The 14,981-nt window shown below is 45.1% G+C and overlaps 1 protein-coding gene across 1 annotated transcript in view; it reads right to left on the reverse strand.

Annotated features, from left to right (window-relative positions):
* Positions 1-14,981, reverse strand: part of Sh3rf1 (SH3 domain containing ring finger 1) — a 164,633-nt gene that overhangs the window by 22,100 nt on the left and 127,552 nt on the right. The window contains exons 6-9 of the mRNA XM_075986855.1: positions 14,718-14,828; positions 5,783-5,958; positions 4,544-4,714; positions 594-853 (exon numbers count right to left, since the gene is read on the reverse strand). Of these exons, the coding sequence (XP_075842970.1) occupies positions 594-853; positions 4,544-4,714; positions 5,783-5,958; positions 14,718-14,828 (718 nt within the window). The remainder of the gene's footprint in view (positions 1-593; positions 854-4,543; positions 4,715-5,782; positions 5,959-14,717; positions 14,829-14,981) is intronic.

The raw sequence follows: 14,981 nt of genomic DNA on the forward strand, positions 1-14,981 counted from the left end.
CGCCTACTTCTTCTTAGAATTTAGATTTATCCATTTTGAACTAATGTGCAGGGTGTGCTTAGCCCAACCAAACAGTTAAAAAAATGCCTGGTATGGTTTAGACGTAAGATGCCCCTTGAAGGGTCTCCTGTGTTGAAGGCTTGGTCAGAAGCTGATGGTATTGAGAGATGGCTCGCTTATAAGGTGCTAGCCTCATCAATGGGCCACTCGGAGGTGGGCTGGGTTAGAATAAGTATGTCTGTCACAGAGGCTTACTTGGAAAGGTATATTTGCCCTGGCCCTTTCCTGCCAACACAAAGGTGGCCTCCCTGCCCCACCAAACCCTCTTGCATTGTGTTCTGCTTCAGCATGGATCTTCAGTGACAGGGTCTGGCAGCCACTGAAACATCCCCTACTCTGGTTATTTCTGCCCTGGGTATCTGTCACAGTGACAAAGATGGGCTGGTGACAAGGTTTGCTAGTTTCTGTTGCTCAATGGCAGCAATGATTTTAAATTCCTACCTTTTTTTTTCAACACCTGTCATATCAAGTGACCTGTGTCTTCAGCTAAGACCCCTCCTCTTGCTGTCCAGCCCGCCCCATTTCCCTCTTACCTGTCCTCACGGCATTGCGAGCCTGGTTGACTGTCATCTGTCCCGTCATGTGGAGCAGGACCTTCGCCTGAGGACTCGTCTGGATGTGAGCTGCTGACACCACAGCCGTGGGGACAACGCTGGGATTCCCAGCCACACCGTTGCCTTGGAGTTTCTGGGGAGGCACTCCTGCAGTAGAAGGACTGACCATAGTCACCCCCCGACTGGCCTGACCGGCAGTAGACATAGGGACTTTAGTTTGGGAGGCATTTGTCACCGCCCTGCCAAGATAGAAGCAGATGGAAAACGGTCCATCAGCAAAGTGGGAGGCAGAGAACAAGGCAGGAAAAATGAGTCAGCGCTCTAACATCTAACTAACGTCAGAACACTTCAAAAAATGAATGAAATTATTTTTACAAGGTTTTAAGAACAGCATATTCAAGGAAATGACAGCCCCGAGAGAGAGAATGGTCCTAGTATTACTCTGAATCACCAAACTACACGTCATACTCTGCCTAAGAATACAGTGACCAGGGTCAGCTTCTCACTTGGTGGCTACTCAGCTCCACTGAATTTTAAAGCCCTGAATTTTCCTGCTTCCCTTTGAGCCAAGACCCACCATTTGCATCAAGCTGTTCCTGCTTTGACTTTCTCAACTTGCCTCTAACATAGAACACAAGTGTCCGTGTACACACTGATATACATACATACATACACACACACCACACACTAAACATACCACACACTACACACAGACACACATACATACATACACACGCACACTGCTGTACACATACACACACAACACACATACAAATACACTGAGGTACACACACACTATATACACAGACACACATACATACACACATATACTGATGCACACATACACACATAAATACACACACCACACACACTACACACACCACACACTACACATACATACACACATACACTGTTGTATACATACACACACAACACACACAAAAACACTGAGGTATACACACACACTACACACACATACACACATAATACACACATATACTGATGTACACATACACACACACTGCACACTAAACACACCACACACACATACATACACACATACACTGGTGCACACACACACACAACACATATACTACATACAGCACACACACATACACTGATGTGTATACACACATACACTACACACACACACACACACACACCCCTATACACATAATTGGAATGGCCCTTATGGATTTTTTCTGTTATGTATCTCAAATCTCAAGTTCAAGATCCAATTATTTCAAGAAGCAACGTCTAAAGTTCAAGTTCTTTCCTGTAGATGGGAAATGTCTGTGTCTCTGTGTATAATGTATGTGTGTAGATCAGTGCATGTGTGTGTATGGTGTGTGTGTATGTGTGATGTGTATGTATGTACATCAGTGCATACATGAGCACTTGTGTTTCTGTCCCAACTTCATGTGCTGCTGTTGGTTTTGGTTCTGGATTGTTTGTTTAAATCCACCGAATCCACTTGGTGTTCCCATCATAAGCATGGTGCAGGACCATCTCCAGAAGCATGGACAGTCTCTCAGGGGCCACATCCCTGAAAAACACCGGTTCTCCCTCTCCTGGCAGCCATCAATTGCCAATAGCACCTCAGGTAGGGCTTGGAGTCGTGAGCCCCTAGCCCTGCCCATCCATGCTGGGGTTTGTGCCAGCCTGATCTCTGTGCACAGTCACAGAGCTACCATTTGCCCATGCAGGAAAAGCCCTGTCTGGTGCACACCCCCCACTCTGCTGCAGATACCCACTTCCCACAGAAGACGCTTCAGCGTCCAGGCCAGGGCAAAAGGCTTCCCTCCCATCCACTCATAATCTTCTCAGCAACAGCAATATAGTCAGTTCTAAATATTACCTATTAGCTGAGTTTAACCAAGTATGGAGAAGGTTTATATAATGTATATTTCCAAATAGTCTCAACTCATTTAAATGGCAATTCTGGGTATAGCGACTTTATAATTAATCTACAATTAATACTTCATTATCAAGATTATCCTTCCACAGTGGTGAGTTACAGAGCATCTGCCATCAGCAAGTCTTTTTCCGGAGTTAAATGTGCACAGGCTTTTAACAACTTGTTTTTGAATCTTGTAAAAGTGTGACCTTTTGTTAATTTTCTTCTTTACTAATTGTGTATTGTATTCTCTATGTAGAAGCACATATACAAATACATATGAACATAAATATTTGCACCAGGAAGGTTCTGGTTGCCATTTTCTGGATGTGTAAGATCCCGAATGTATTATTTTAACATGCACAGAAAAGAAGATGTATATTGATTCAAAATTTGCAAGGCAAATTCAAGCTAGCATTCTGTCACCATCTGCAACAATGGTGATTTTCATTTGATTAGGCTGCTGGCCAGCCTATAAATCAAGCCCAACAGCTGACAAACATGTCAGTTCATTAAGCCATTTGTTTAAAATCAGGAGGTTGGAGGCATGATTTAACACAGTTAGACCTCAATTGCTTATTAAGAGTCAGTGCTCAAAATCCGGGCCAGTGCTAATTTCATTACAGGTCATCTCTTCCAACTTTCAAGGCTACTTGCCTCAATGGCCAGAAGGCACACCACTTTTTTTTTTTTAAAAAAAGGAGAGTTGTGCAAACGTGTGTGTGTGTGTGTGTTTGTGTGCATGTGCACTCTACACATTAGGGTTTCTGAGACTGAGTGACATCTTGGGTCTCACTATTCTTTTCTGAGGGCATCTTGGTTAGCTCTGAATATCAACTCGATACAGCCTACAGGCATCTGAGAGGAGAAGCCTCAGGTGAGGAAATGCCTAGACCAGCTGGCCTGTGGACGTGTGTGTGGAGAGTTATCCTTTCTTACCAGAGGCCCAGACCACTGTGGGCAGACTGTTCTCCTGGGCATGTGATGCCGAACTGGATGAAAAGATAGCTAAGCCAGCAGCATCCACCATGGTGCCTGCCCGACTTCTCTGGCTGTGACGTTAGCTCCCTGGTTGGCGTAAAGCTGTGTGGAGCAGCAATCAGGCCTGCCTTCAAGTTCCTACCTGGCCCTTCCTCAAGGATAAACTAGAACCTGAAGCTGTGAGCAAAAAAATAAACATTTCCCCACTAACTTACTTTTGATCAGAGCACTTTATCTCAACAACGGAAGGGATAGCAGGAGCTATCCCGCATAGAGATTCAGCAGTCTCCCTCACCTCCGTCCACTAAATGCCATCAGTACCCTGTATCATCAGTTGCAAGATTCAAAAATATGCCCAGGTATTGACAAATAACTCTGGAGGAGAAAAACTATCTTAATTTAAAGTCCACTTATGTCATATTTAAGGAATTTTTGTTTTCTGCTGCATTACAAAGAGTAATTGCCAGAAATCAAAAGTAATTAATAAGTTAAGGAAATAAAGGCAGACCTAGCCAGTGTGGGTTTGAGCACTTCTTTACCATGTGATCTCAGGAGAGTTATTTAGTCTCCCTGTGCCTCAATTTCCCCATTTATGATTAAAAACAATTACATTAGTGAATTAAAGACCAAGAGTCAATAATGTAATGTTTAGAAGTCTACCTGTCTGGTATATAGAGCAGACAGCACACAGACAGGTACGCATTAATAATTTAGCTTTTGTTCATTTAAAATACTGTGCCTTTTATTTCTTTAGTAGAAAAACACTGAAAATGGAACCGTTGAGTCTTTTCACATATAAATTAAAGCAAAGAGATTACACCCCAGCACATTTATTGGTAGAAACCTATAATTTCAACACATATCCACATGAAAAGTGAGCTAAGAATCTTGGTGTTAGAAGGAATTTTAGCAGCTATGGATATGGATTTTTACAAACTTTGGCTAGGTAACAGGTAATTATGTGAGCAGGGTTCTGGAAAGGCTGAAAGCCTGGGGAGGAACAAAGAGGCTCTATCTGGAAGTCAGAAAAACCACGGAGCCAACGTCATACCTTGTGACTGGAGCCACGTAGTTGCCAGGGAAAACACCTATCTTGCTGGTGTGCATCGATGTCCCTTTGAACCAGCCATCCTGGCAACGCTCAAATACCAGAAACATCTCCCCTTTTCTCAGTTCAAGCTCGTCTTCTTTCCGGGGAGTGTAGGGGTATATAGCAACATACCTAGAACGAGGGGGGAAAAAAAGATCTCAGGCTGACAGACAAACCCTAAGATCTCCAAACCCTTGCTTGGTGTAAGTTTTGAGTATCTTATACAGAAGTAGACAGGAAGTAAAATCTTGACCTGCTAGTGGCGCTGGGAAGTCTCTATGGAAAGCGGTTTGCTGTCTGCACGTTAACCACAGGCAGAGGCCTTCCTGATTGAGAGCGCTCCTCCTGGCGCGCCAATGATTAGCTCACCAAATGGTGCACATGTGCTCTGACAGAATTAGTACGTTTTCCAAGAGTCCTACCTTAGTTCTGTGGATTAGGGGCCCGGTGGGGAAACGGAGCTCTTTAAATGGCACTTGTTAGACTTAGGAACGAGCTCCAGACGAGGACACACGGCAGAAAATCCCACGGGGAAAAACAGTATGCGCCTTCTCCGCGCGCTGAACCCGGAGGCTTAGGCGCACCTGCGTTTCTGAGCTCAGCCATGAAGCTGATTGTATCATACAAAGCCAAAGGAACAGAAAGTCTAGGTCGTAGAGAGCGCAAAACAGCTGCCCAGAGCAAGGTGCCTGTCCACACAGAGAAGCCAGGCAGGCAAGTGACCGACTCTCCAGGTGCAGATTCACAGAAAGCAGAAGCCTTCCATCCTCAGCAAACCGCACAGGGCAATTGGACCGTTCTGGACGCTCATTGCTGGGGATTTACACCCTTCTAAATGCTCTCTGCAAGGAGACCTGATGTGTGTGTGATGCCTTCCTGCTCCTTAAGATCCTGCTGCAAGGAATGAAAATGAAGACTAAAAGGTCACCCAGGAGCTGCACAAAGAAGGGAAACAGAAATCTCCCTAAACCATGTCTCAGCAGGACAGCCATCTACCATGCTCATGTGAGGCTCCTTTTATCTAAGTGTCTTCCTAATTATATGCATGACCAGGTAGAAGTTTCCAGAATACAAACCACTTGGTGAGCTCTAAGTCCGCCACCAGCTCATCTCAGATATGACACGTGTTTCTTGGTCTGTGTTGTTTGGGCTTTGTTTGACACGAATGCTTACACAGTAATAAAAGACAACCTCACTTACACACTGGGGCGAGTCTGAGGCCGTAAATGGGCAATCTGGTCAGTGGATCCCGCCACAGGCCTGGCTCCCATTCCAGCAGCAGCAGCAGCAACGGCAGCGGCAGAGGCGCCTGACGGTGTGGATGGGAGGACCGTGGCAGCCAGGAGAGGGGGTGGGGGAAGAGGAGGATTCATAGTCTAAAACAGAAAAAAAAAAGATGGGGAGGAGGGCACAAATCATATTTATGGATCTCTTCCATGGAAGGTATAAGGGAAAAAGAGTCAAAACCCCACAGAACGAAATCCACATAAAACAGCATCCATTCATTAAAGGACTGGGTCAAAGTTTAAGATTCCTAACACACTGAAAGAACAGAACTGGGGCTGGAGAGATGGCTCAGTGGATGAGCGCACGGGCTGCTCTTCTAGAGGACCCAGGTTTGATTCCCAGCACTCACAAGGCAGCTCACAACCAGCCGTAACTCGAGATCCAAGAGATCCATCACCTTTTTCTGGCTCCTGCCGGCCCCAGGCACACATGCCGTGCGCAGACATATATGCAGGCAAAACATTCATACACATCAAATAAATAAGAATTAAAAATTTTAAGTGCAGATTTGGACAAGAATTGAGATACCTTTCAAGGGAGCTGCTATAATGTTGTGTTGTTGGCCAAAATTAATTTTATGATGGGTTTTGTAACCTGAAACTTAAATACAGCACACAACGATTTGGCTGCACTGTATTAAGCCATTGCTCCGGCAGTCGGTTCTTTTGAAGCCTGATCTCCCCGGAGTGCAAACAATGGCCAGCCACAGTCACAAGGCTATTGTTGCTACCTTTGCTTTTCCTTTGCTTCACTTTGCCAGTTGTTGAAATTTAGGACTATCAAGGCTGGTAATCGTTAACACAGACACCAGTGAAAAGCCGCCTGGGCCCTTTCTGGGCACAGTCTAATGGGGTTCTGCTCACAGGAATCCTGGTCTTTGAAAATCAATGGAGCAATTGTTACCTTCTGATCTATAAACCCCAGCTAACTCTTCAGGGGCTGTACACCGAAACTCCTGGGAAAACAGGCACACAATGCCTGCCTGAACCCCTACCTCATCCTCCCTGAATCTTAGAACACTAGAGGGAGAAGCTGAGAGACAAAAGGAAACACCTAGAAAGCACAAACAGCTTCTGCACATCAGCGTGCCACTGAGAAAAATCCAGTGATTTCAAAGCAGATTTCCAGTCACGGCATTACAATTCTTTGAAATGAAAATCGATCCCATTAACACTTATCTATCTATTAAAGTACACAATTCCAGACATTCACACATGACTAGACCTGTAACTGTGTTATATTTAAGTTTTTGCTAACGCGGCTTTCGGGGAGGACTTTCCCACACTGCAGCAGATGGTGGAGCGCAGCAGCAAATGAGGCGTGGAACTGCTTACAGAGGGTCAGCTTGGACAGGACAGGGTGTTCACAAAGTCACGGAGAAGTTGCTTGGTGCTCGCCCCACAAACGGGGCAGCATTGGGCAGCGTTAGGTTCACTATGCTGCCAGCACTGTGTGTTCTAAGGTTCGGAGCCTTGACCCTTTAAGCGGAGAATCAAGTATTCTTGCTGTCTGGCCTACTTGCAGTGACAAAGCAGGGAAAAATAAAGATAATCCAGGCAAATTCGTGAGAAAATGTGATCTTTGCTATTCAAAGGCAGCTCCATGTCAGAGGCTTGATAGGTGAGAGGGGTCGGGTCTAACTGCACACAGAGGAATGCATGGAGAAACTACGGAATCCTCATTGGCCCGACGGTCACTCCAATCTTTCTAAACCCATTCTCAAGAAAGTGTGGTTATGGAAAGGCAGAAGGCAAGGTGACATGTGTTCAAAAAGAAAATATAATTTAAAAAAATTTAAAAAAAGCAACCAGGCTAAATTATGTCTTAGAAAAGAGGCAAAAATTAAAAAAAAAATTCACATGGACCTAATTTTATAAAAAACAGACTTCACATTTTATTAAAACATAATGAGGGTCACAGCTTGTTATAAAACAGTAAGCGAATGTAGCAGCTTATGAAAGAAGAGTTATGCATTGAGAGACGGCAGAAAAGGGGGTATTCACATGGCCAGACCTGAAGCTGGTGTCTCAGCAAATACAGTCATCGCTCTTTGTTTTTGAAAGAGAAGAGTTGGTCTTTTCATAACACTGGGCAGATACTCCCCCTTCTCAACCCTGAGTGAGTATGTGTTCGACTGAGAATGCCTGATTAAAATCAAGAGTCCTAGACGCTGCTTGGTCCCGTGGGCTGGGAAAATGATAGGACTCTCTGAATGCAAAGCCGTGATACACCAGTCTGAGGGCTGCTTTATAAACAATCTCAATTGCAGTAACAGCACACTGGAAGTTCAAAAGGTGATCCACCCTGCAATGGGCTGTGGGCAGTTGGCTATCTTGTAAGACTTGACATCTCTATAACAAAGAACCATGGCCTTTTGTTCACCCGGCCTTGACCTAGAGACCTACCTATTATCCCCGGAGTCTGGGCCAGCCACCAGAGATGCACTCCCCTTACCAGCAAAAAACTCCTACAGGTCTTTGGGTCCCATACTGCTCATCAAACACAGGACTCAGGCATGGCCTGCCCACGTGACACAGCCATCATTCGCCGTGCTAAGGTTCTGTCCCCCTTGCGAGCTGACAAGTCTTGCAGAAGCAAGGGGGACAGATATCCACCCTGGCCAGCTTGTTGGGGCAGACCCAGTTTCCTAGGGAGGCAGCGTCTTGTAGCTCAGTAGGAGCTGTTGCAGGACACGGGCAGGACACTAATGGATTCTGGGTGATAATGATGTGTCAGTGTAGTTCATTGAGTATATGGAAGTCCCACTATGGTGGGTGTCAGTAATGAGGGAACTATGCATGTTGGGGGCAGCAGGTATGCGGGAATTTTTGGTAATCTTTTATCCATTTTGGTGTGAAAATACTGATGCTCTAAAAATAAATATAAAAATAAAATAAAAATAAACCTTCAACTCTCTATGTAAAAAAAAAAAGTATGTGGGCACAAGCTGCTCCTTCCTAGATGATTTTCTCTTCTTGCCCTTTCATGACACAAGCACAGAGAGTAGCCAGACCTGGATTCGGCTAAGACTGGGAGAAACACTTAGGAGGTTTCAAGCCTGAGGCCAAGGGTTGAAGGCCAGCTTACTGCTAAAGGGTGTCGCTTTAGGAACAAGCTCAGGTGACATCAAAGGTTCCTTTCCTTTTTCATGTCTCTTCCATGAGTCTCTTCCTCACACACCTCATAGGACACCATCTACCATCCCGTAACCCATCACTGTTGCTAACTCTCAACCCCACGCTTCAGAATCTCTAAATGGCCTTTCTGGGTGGGATGCAGGGACTCAGACTAGGTAAAGAAAGAATAATGCTGCCGATTTTCGCTGTACTGCGATATGTATATGACTTGCTATTTGACAATTGATCTCTAAGAAAAAGGAGAGAATTCCATTGCAGCTAACTGTAGAAAATATGTGTTGTTTCTATCCTTACAATAACTATGGACAGTGTGTGTTGCCTTCCCCAGTGCAAAGAGCACAGTCAAAGGCCAAGGGATGGAAGGCAGACTATGATTTAAGGAGCTCTGGAGGCAAAGACTGACTTCCTCTTACTCTCCTGGCTCCGGGCTTTACAGCCAGAAGGCAGGAGGCCCTCAGTGAATGCTAGTAATTGTGAAACATTCTGTGCTTCTCATTGCCTCTTAGGACGATACCATTTGGATCTAGATGCTAGGGTGATTTCCTGTGGTTGCTATGGAGGTTCTGAGCTGGGCAAGATAGTTCCTGCCTGTATTCCAGCATTTGGCAGGCTGAGGAAGAGGCATCATGAGTTCAAGACCAGTCTGAGCTACACAGAGATTGAGGTCAACCTAGGCTACACAGCTAGACCCTATTATGAAAACCAAAAGAGAATATGTATGTGTGTGTGTGCGTACACACACACACACACACACACACACACACACACACACACACACACACATATTTATATATATCCTGATCAAACAAAGGAACTTTTGATCATACGCTACCCTGTAGCCTGATTTTCACTTCTCCTGCCAAAGACTTTCCTTCTTTCTCCCCAAGCAACAAGGTTTGTGGTCTCCATCTGTGCCCTACTTCTGATATAGTTCTTTCATACTGATGCAGTCTACCAACCAAGTGACATCCACAACCCTAATGTTTCTACACACAGACACACACACACACACACACACACACACACACACACACACACACACACACACACAATCTCAGAATCCAAGTACTTGGGAGATAAAGGCAGGAAGATTAGAAGTTCAGGGTTATCCTCAGTTACTGGTGAGTGTAAGGCCAGCCTGGAGTACCCAGATACTGTCTCAAAAAGGAGGAAGAAGAGAAGGAAAAAAAGCTTAAGCAGGGTTTCTAACCTTGAGAGTTAAACCTAGCTGTAAGCTGCTGCAGGCAGTATTTGGCCTTCAATGACCGGCTGCCTTGTGGTTCTTTACAGCTAAGCAGTCACACAGTCTCAGCAATTACTCCTTTTGGACATTCTTCTGCTCCTGTGCCAGGGCTACAGGTCTAAGATCTCCATCTTCCTCATCCCACAAAACAAGTCAGCAACAATAACAGCCAACTCCTATTAATAGGCTCCTGCCTGAACCAGACAGCTGCGACACTTCTGCTCACGACGCAGGAGACTTAACACTCTCACTGCTGCATGGGACATGCTGGAGACATATGCTCATAAATAACTTCATTCTGCATAAAAGATTTAAAAATCTCAATTTATGAAAAAAAGCACTGGAAATAATTTTCATTTCCTATCCCAGGTGACATTTACTTCCTATTAATCCACACCATGAAAAGCCTGTTTGATTTGTTTTTTTTTCCCCCTACCAAGCTACCTTCTATTGCTGTGATAGCAAAGTTCCTGAAATGCTGCAGGTTTTAACCAGAATCCTTGCCACAATAAATTGGAGCTACCAAGGGCACGAAGGCAGGTGCTATGGAGTTTCCTATCCAAACCCAACATTAAGTCCACAGCATTTCCATCAACCTACCAGAGACTTTGCAATCTACCCATCTCTGGGGATGACAGGCAAGCCTGTTTATAATTAGTTTTTTATTAAATGGAGCTGGCACAGTAGACAGTGTTTAATAAATCTCTCTCTTGCTTAATATGCAGTCTTTCTTATAAAAATCCTAGGATAAAAATGACTGAACATGAATTAATTTTTAGACGCTCTCCTGTGGCCTGTTCCATTGATTTGGCCTAGAGTCAACCCCCAGCAAAGAACTGGCCATTTATTATATTATAAAATTTTCAGTTCACAGGGGCTAAAACTTGGCCAGCCTTGTATCTTTTACACTAATTAATTTTTTCTAAGATCAGAAAAGTCAGTCATCCCTTTCCCCCTGAAGACATGGAGTTGGACCGCTTCCTCGTTCAGAGTCCTCTAGTGTGGAACTACGCTGGGCTGGATGTGTTTTGTTGGTGGGGGAAAAAAAAAGAAGTGACTCCCTTGGAGATTGGAGGGCAGGATGGGTTATGAAATCTGGCTTCAGTGAGACATACATGGCTAACGGAATCTTATGGAAACCACATTTAATGAATGCTCGCTGAAATTCATCTTCTCCCCAGATGAACCGAGGCCATGTCTCTTTCACTAAGCTGCTACCTTAGCAAGGACGCTGTAATTGCTCAGGGAGCATTTTAAAAAAGAAAAAAAAAAAAAGGAAAATCCAGCAGCTTTTACCTGTGAGTAGAACCTGCCAGAGTGCACTTGAACTGAAGAACATGGTTTACTCTGTGAGCATCTTTAAGAGTCTGAGAGAAGTCAGGTAAAAGCTACAGTCATTTAGGACCTTGTTCTAAAACTCGGCTTTTCATTAGCTAGGAAATTTATCTAGCCAACATTAACATTAAGGAGAATGACGCAGCTGGAAAAGGAAGGCAGTGAAAGCCTGGCACTACAGTGACTAGAGTGTTGTGAGGTCCTGGCTACAAAGCCAGCTTTTACAGAAACTAGCAGAAAAAACCATGTTTACAACCCCCACAAAATCCACAACCTAAAAACAGAGCAGCTGCTTGGAAGCCTCACTGTGGCTGGGACAGAGAGCAGGGGAAACCGCACCCAAGTGCACCTGGCTCTCCATGACATCCTTTGGGCAACAACGCCACAGTCCCAGACCCACTTTGTCAGTAGAGAGCCCAGAGAAGAGCAGCAGCGGCCACCCTCCCTCATCCTCCCCCTCCACCACCGAGGAAGGCAGGGCTCCAAGGAGCTCAGAGTAGGAACCTGGAGGCAGGAATGAAAGCAGAGATGGTGGGCGGAGACTGCTGACAGGCCGGCTTCTGTGGCTTGCTCAGGTACCTTCTGCAGGCCAGACCCACTGCCTATGGCTGGTATGTTCCCACAGTAGGCTGGGCCCTTCTGCATCTATCAGTGATCCAGAAGATGCCCCACAGACACGCCCCTAGGCCAATCTTGTGGGGGCTGTCCCTTAATTGAAGCTCCCTCTTCCTACGTGTGCCTAGGTTTGTGCCAAGTTGACAGAAACTAACACGCACAGACACTAAGGCTGGAAGACGCTGAATAACTTTTCCAGGGTCACATGATAAATGAAAGGCTGAGTTGAACCATTCCAAGCCTAAAACCCTTCAACGGGCTACACAGTTTCTCGGGGAGGCTCATCAGACACTGCAGGTGCTGGACCAGGGAGGCTGATGCCAGGATCCGGCACCAGGCTGTCTGATTGAGTGATGATGTCTATCCTCATTCCACTTGGTGCTGAAACCAGTAATCTGAACGCTTAACAAGACATTAGCCTGAGTGAGAGATGTCTCATGTTCTCCAGTGCCTTGTGGCTCACTGAACTGTGCTTTTTTTGTCTACTCCCTAAGGGTGTATTTGCTTGTTTTCCTCCACAGTGTTCTTCTTTCTTTATACCCATCTCCCTTGCCTATTAAGATTCTCTGGGACAACACACCCAATTCCCACTCCATGCAATTGATGACTGGAGTCTACCTGTGGAGTATTTTTTTTTAATTTATTTACTTATTTATTTATTTTTTTTTATTTTTTTATTTTTTTTTAATTTATTTATTTATTAAAGATTCCTGTCTCTTCCCCGCCACCACCCCCCACCTCCCTCCCCCTCCCCCAATCAAGTCTCCCCCCAGCCCGAAAAGCAATCAGGGTTCCCCGTCCTGTGGGAAGTCCAAGGAACCCCCACCTCCATCCAGGTCCAGTAAGTTGAGCATCCAAACTGCCCAGGCTCCCACAAAGCCAGTGCGTGCAGTAGGATCAGAAACCCATTGCCATTGTTCTTGAGTTCTCAGTAGTCCTCATTGTCCGCTATGTTCAGAGAGTCTGGTTTTATCCCAGGCTTTTCCAGACCCAGGCCAGCTGGCCTTGGTGAGTTCCCGATAGAACATCCCCATTGTCTCAGTGTGTGGGTGCACCCCTCGCGGTCCTGAGTTCCTTGCTCGTGCTCTCTCTCCTTCTGCTCCTGATTTGGACCTTGAGATTTCAGTCCTGTGCTCCAATTTGGGTCTCTGTCTCTGTCTCCTTTCATCGCTTGCTGAAGGTTAATATTCAGGAGGATGCCTATATGTTTTTCTTTGGGTTCTCCTTATTTAGCTTCTCTAGGATCACTAATTATAAGCTCAATGTCCTTGGTTTATGGCTAGAAACCAAATATGAGTGAGTACATCCCATGTTCCTCTTTTTGGGTCTGGCTTACCTCACTCAGGATAGTGTTTTCTATTTCCATCCATTTGTATGCAAAATTCATGAAGTCCTTGTTTTTTATTGCTGAGTAGTACTCTAATATGTATAAATTCCATACTTTCTTCATCCATTCTTCCATTGAAGGGCATCTAGGTTGTTTCCAGGTTCTGGCTATCACAAACAATGCTGCTATGAACATTGTAGAGCATATACTTTTGTTGTATGATAAGGCCTTTCTTGGGTATATTCCCAAGAGTGGTATTGCTGGGTCCAGGGGTAAGTTGATCCCGAATTTCCTGAGAAACCGCCATACTGCCTTCCAAAGTGGTTGCACAAGTTTGCATTCCCACCAGCAATGGATGAGTGTACCCCTTTCTCCACAACCTCTCCAACAAAGGCTATCATTGGTATTTTTGATTTTAGCCATTCTGACAGGTGTAAGATGGTATCTTAAAGTTGTCAACTTCCTTAGCGATCAGGGAAATGCAAATCAAGACAACTTTTTTAATTTATTTAGTATGTAGTATTCTGCCTACATATATGCCTGCAGCCAGCAGAGGGCACCAGATCTTATTACAGATGGTTGTGAACCACCATGTGGTTGCTGGGAATTGAACTCAGGACCTCTGGAAGAGCAGTCAGTGCTCTTAGCTGCTGAGCCATCTCTCTAGCCCTACCTGTGGAATTTTTAGAAGAAACATCAACATATTCCACAGGACCTTCCCGGGGCAACAGGGACCTTGAAAAAATCTCTATGAGCTATGGAGGAGAAGAAACTAGAGATGACCCTTAAAAGCTGACATTTGTGTGAATGAAAGCAAGCCGCTTAGCCTGGGAAGATCCATGTCTTCAACATTTCTATAAAATATATCTTCAAAAAGAATAAGCAGAAGCTAGAAACCCCACAGAAATAAAAGTTAAGCCTTTGGGAAATCAAACTGAACTTCAACAAAATTAAATGTATTTTTCAGAGTTCTCATAGCTCCAGGCCAGCGACTGCCACTGTTAGAAACTTTGCAGGTGAGTGGCAAGAATTCGTCTAACTTGTTTTTGTGCGATTTGCAGAGACCACAGAAGGGCAGACGCAGTCCCACCTGGCAAGCGTCCGTGTGCACTGCGGGAGTTGGTCGGAATGTGCCAGATCTTCAAGACTAAATGCCTCATCGAGAAATAAAGACACGGGAATGGTACTTACTCCAAGGGCAGCTTGGTAGGAGACATCGGACGGGAACGTGAACGAAGGGCCAGTTGTCACAGGGCTGCTTGGGGGTGGGGTCACAATTAACCCAGTGGTGCTAATATGAACCTGCCAAGGAGAACAACTTATTAAAAAGACAGCATATTTTTTTAAAAATCTGTCTCTCTCTGTGTCTGTCTCTCCCTGCCTCGCCCCCCCTGCCCCCTCCCGTATGTGTGTGTGGACATGTTCCATAGCGCATTGTGGTGGTCAGAGGACAAT

The sequence above is a fragment of the Microtus pennsylvanicus genome, chromosome 9 (genome assembly GCF_037038515.1).
Source record: "Microtus pennsylvanicus isolate mMicPen1 chromosome 9, mMicPen1.hap1, whole genome shotgun sequence".
Taxonomy (NCBI): Eukaryota; Metazoa; Chordata; class Mammalia; order Rodentia; family Cricetidae; genus Microtus; species Microtus pennsylvanicus.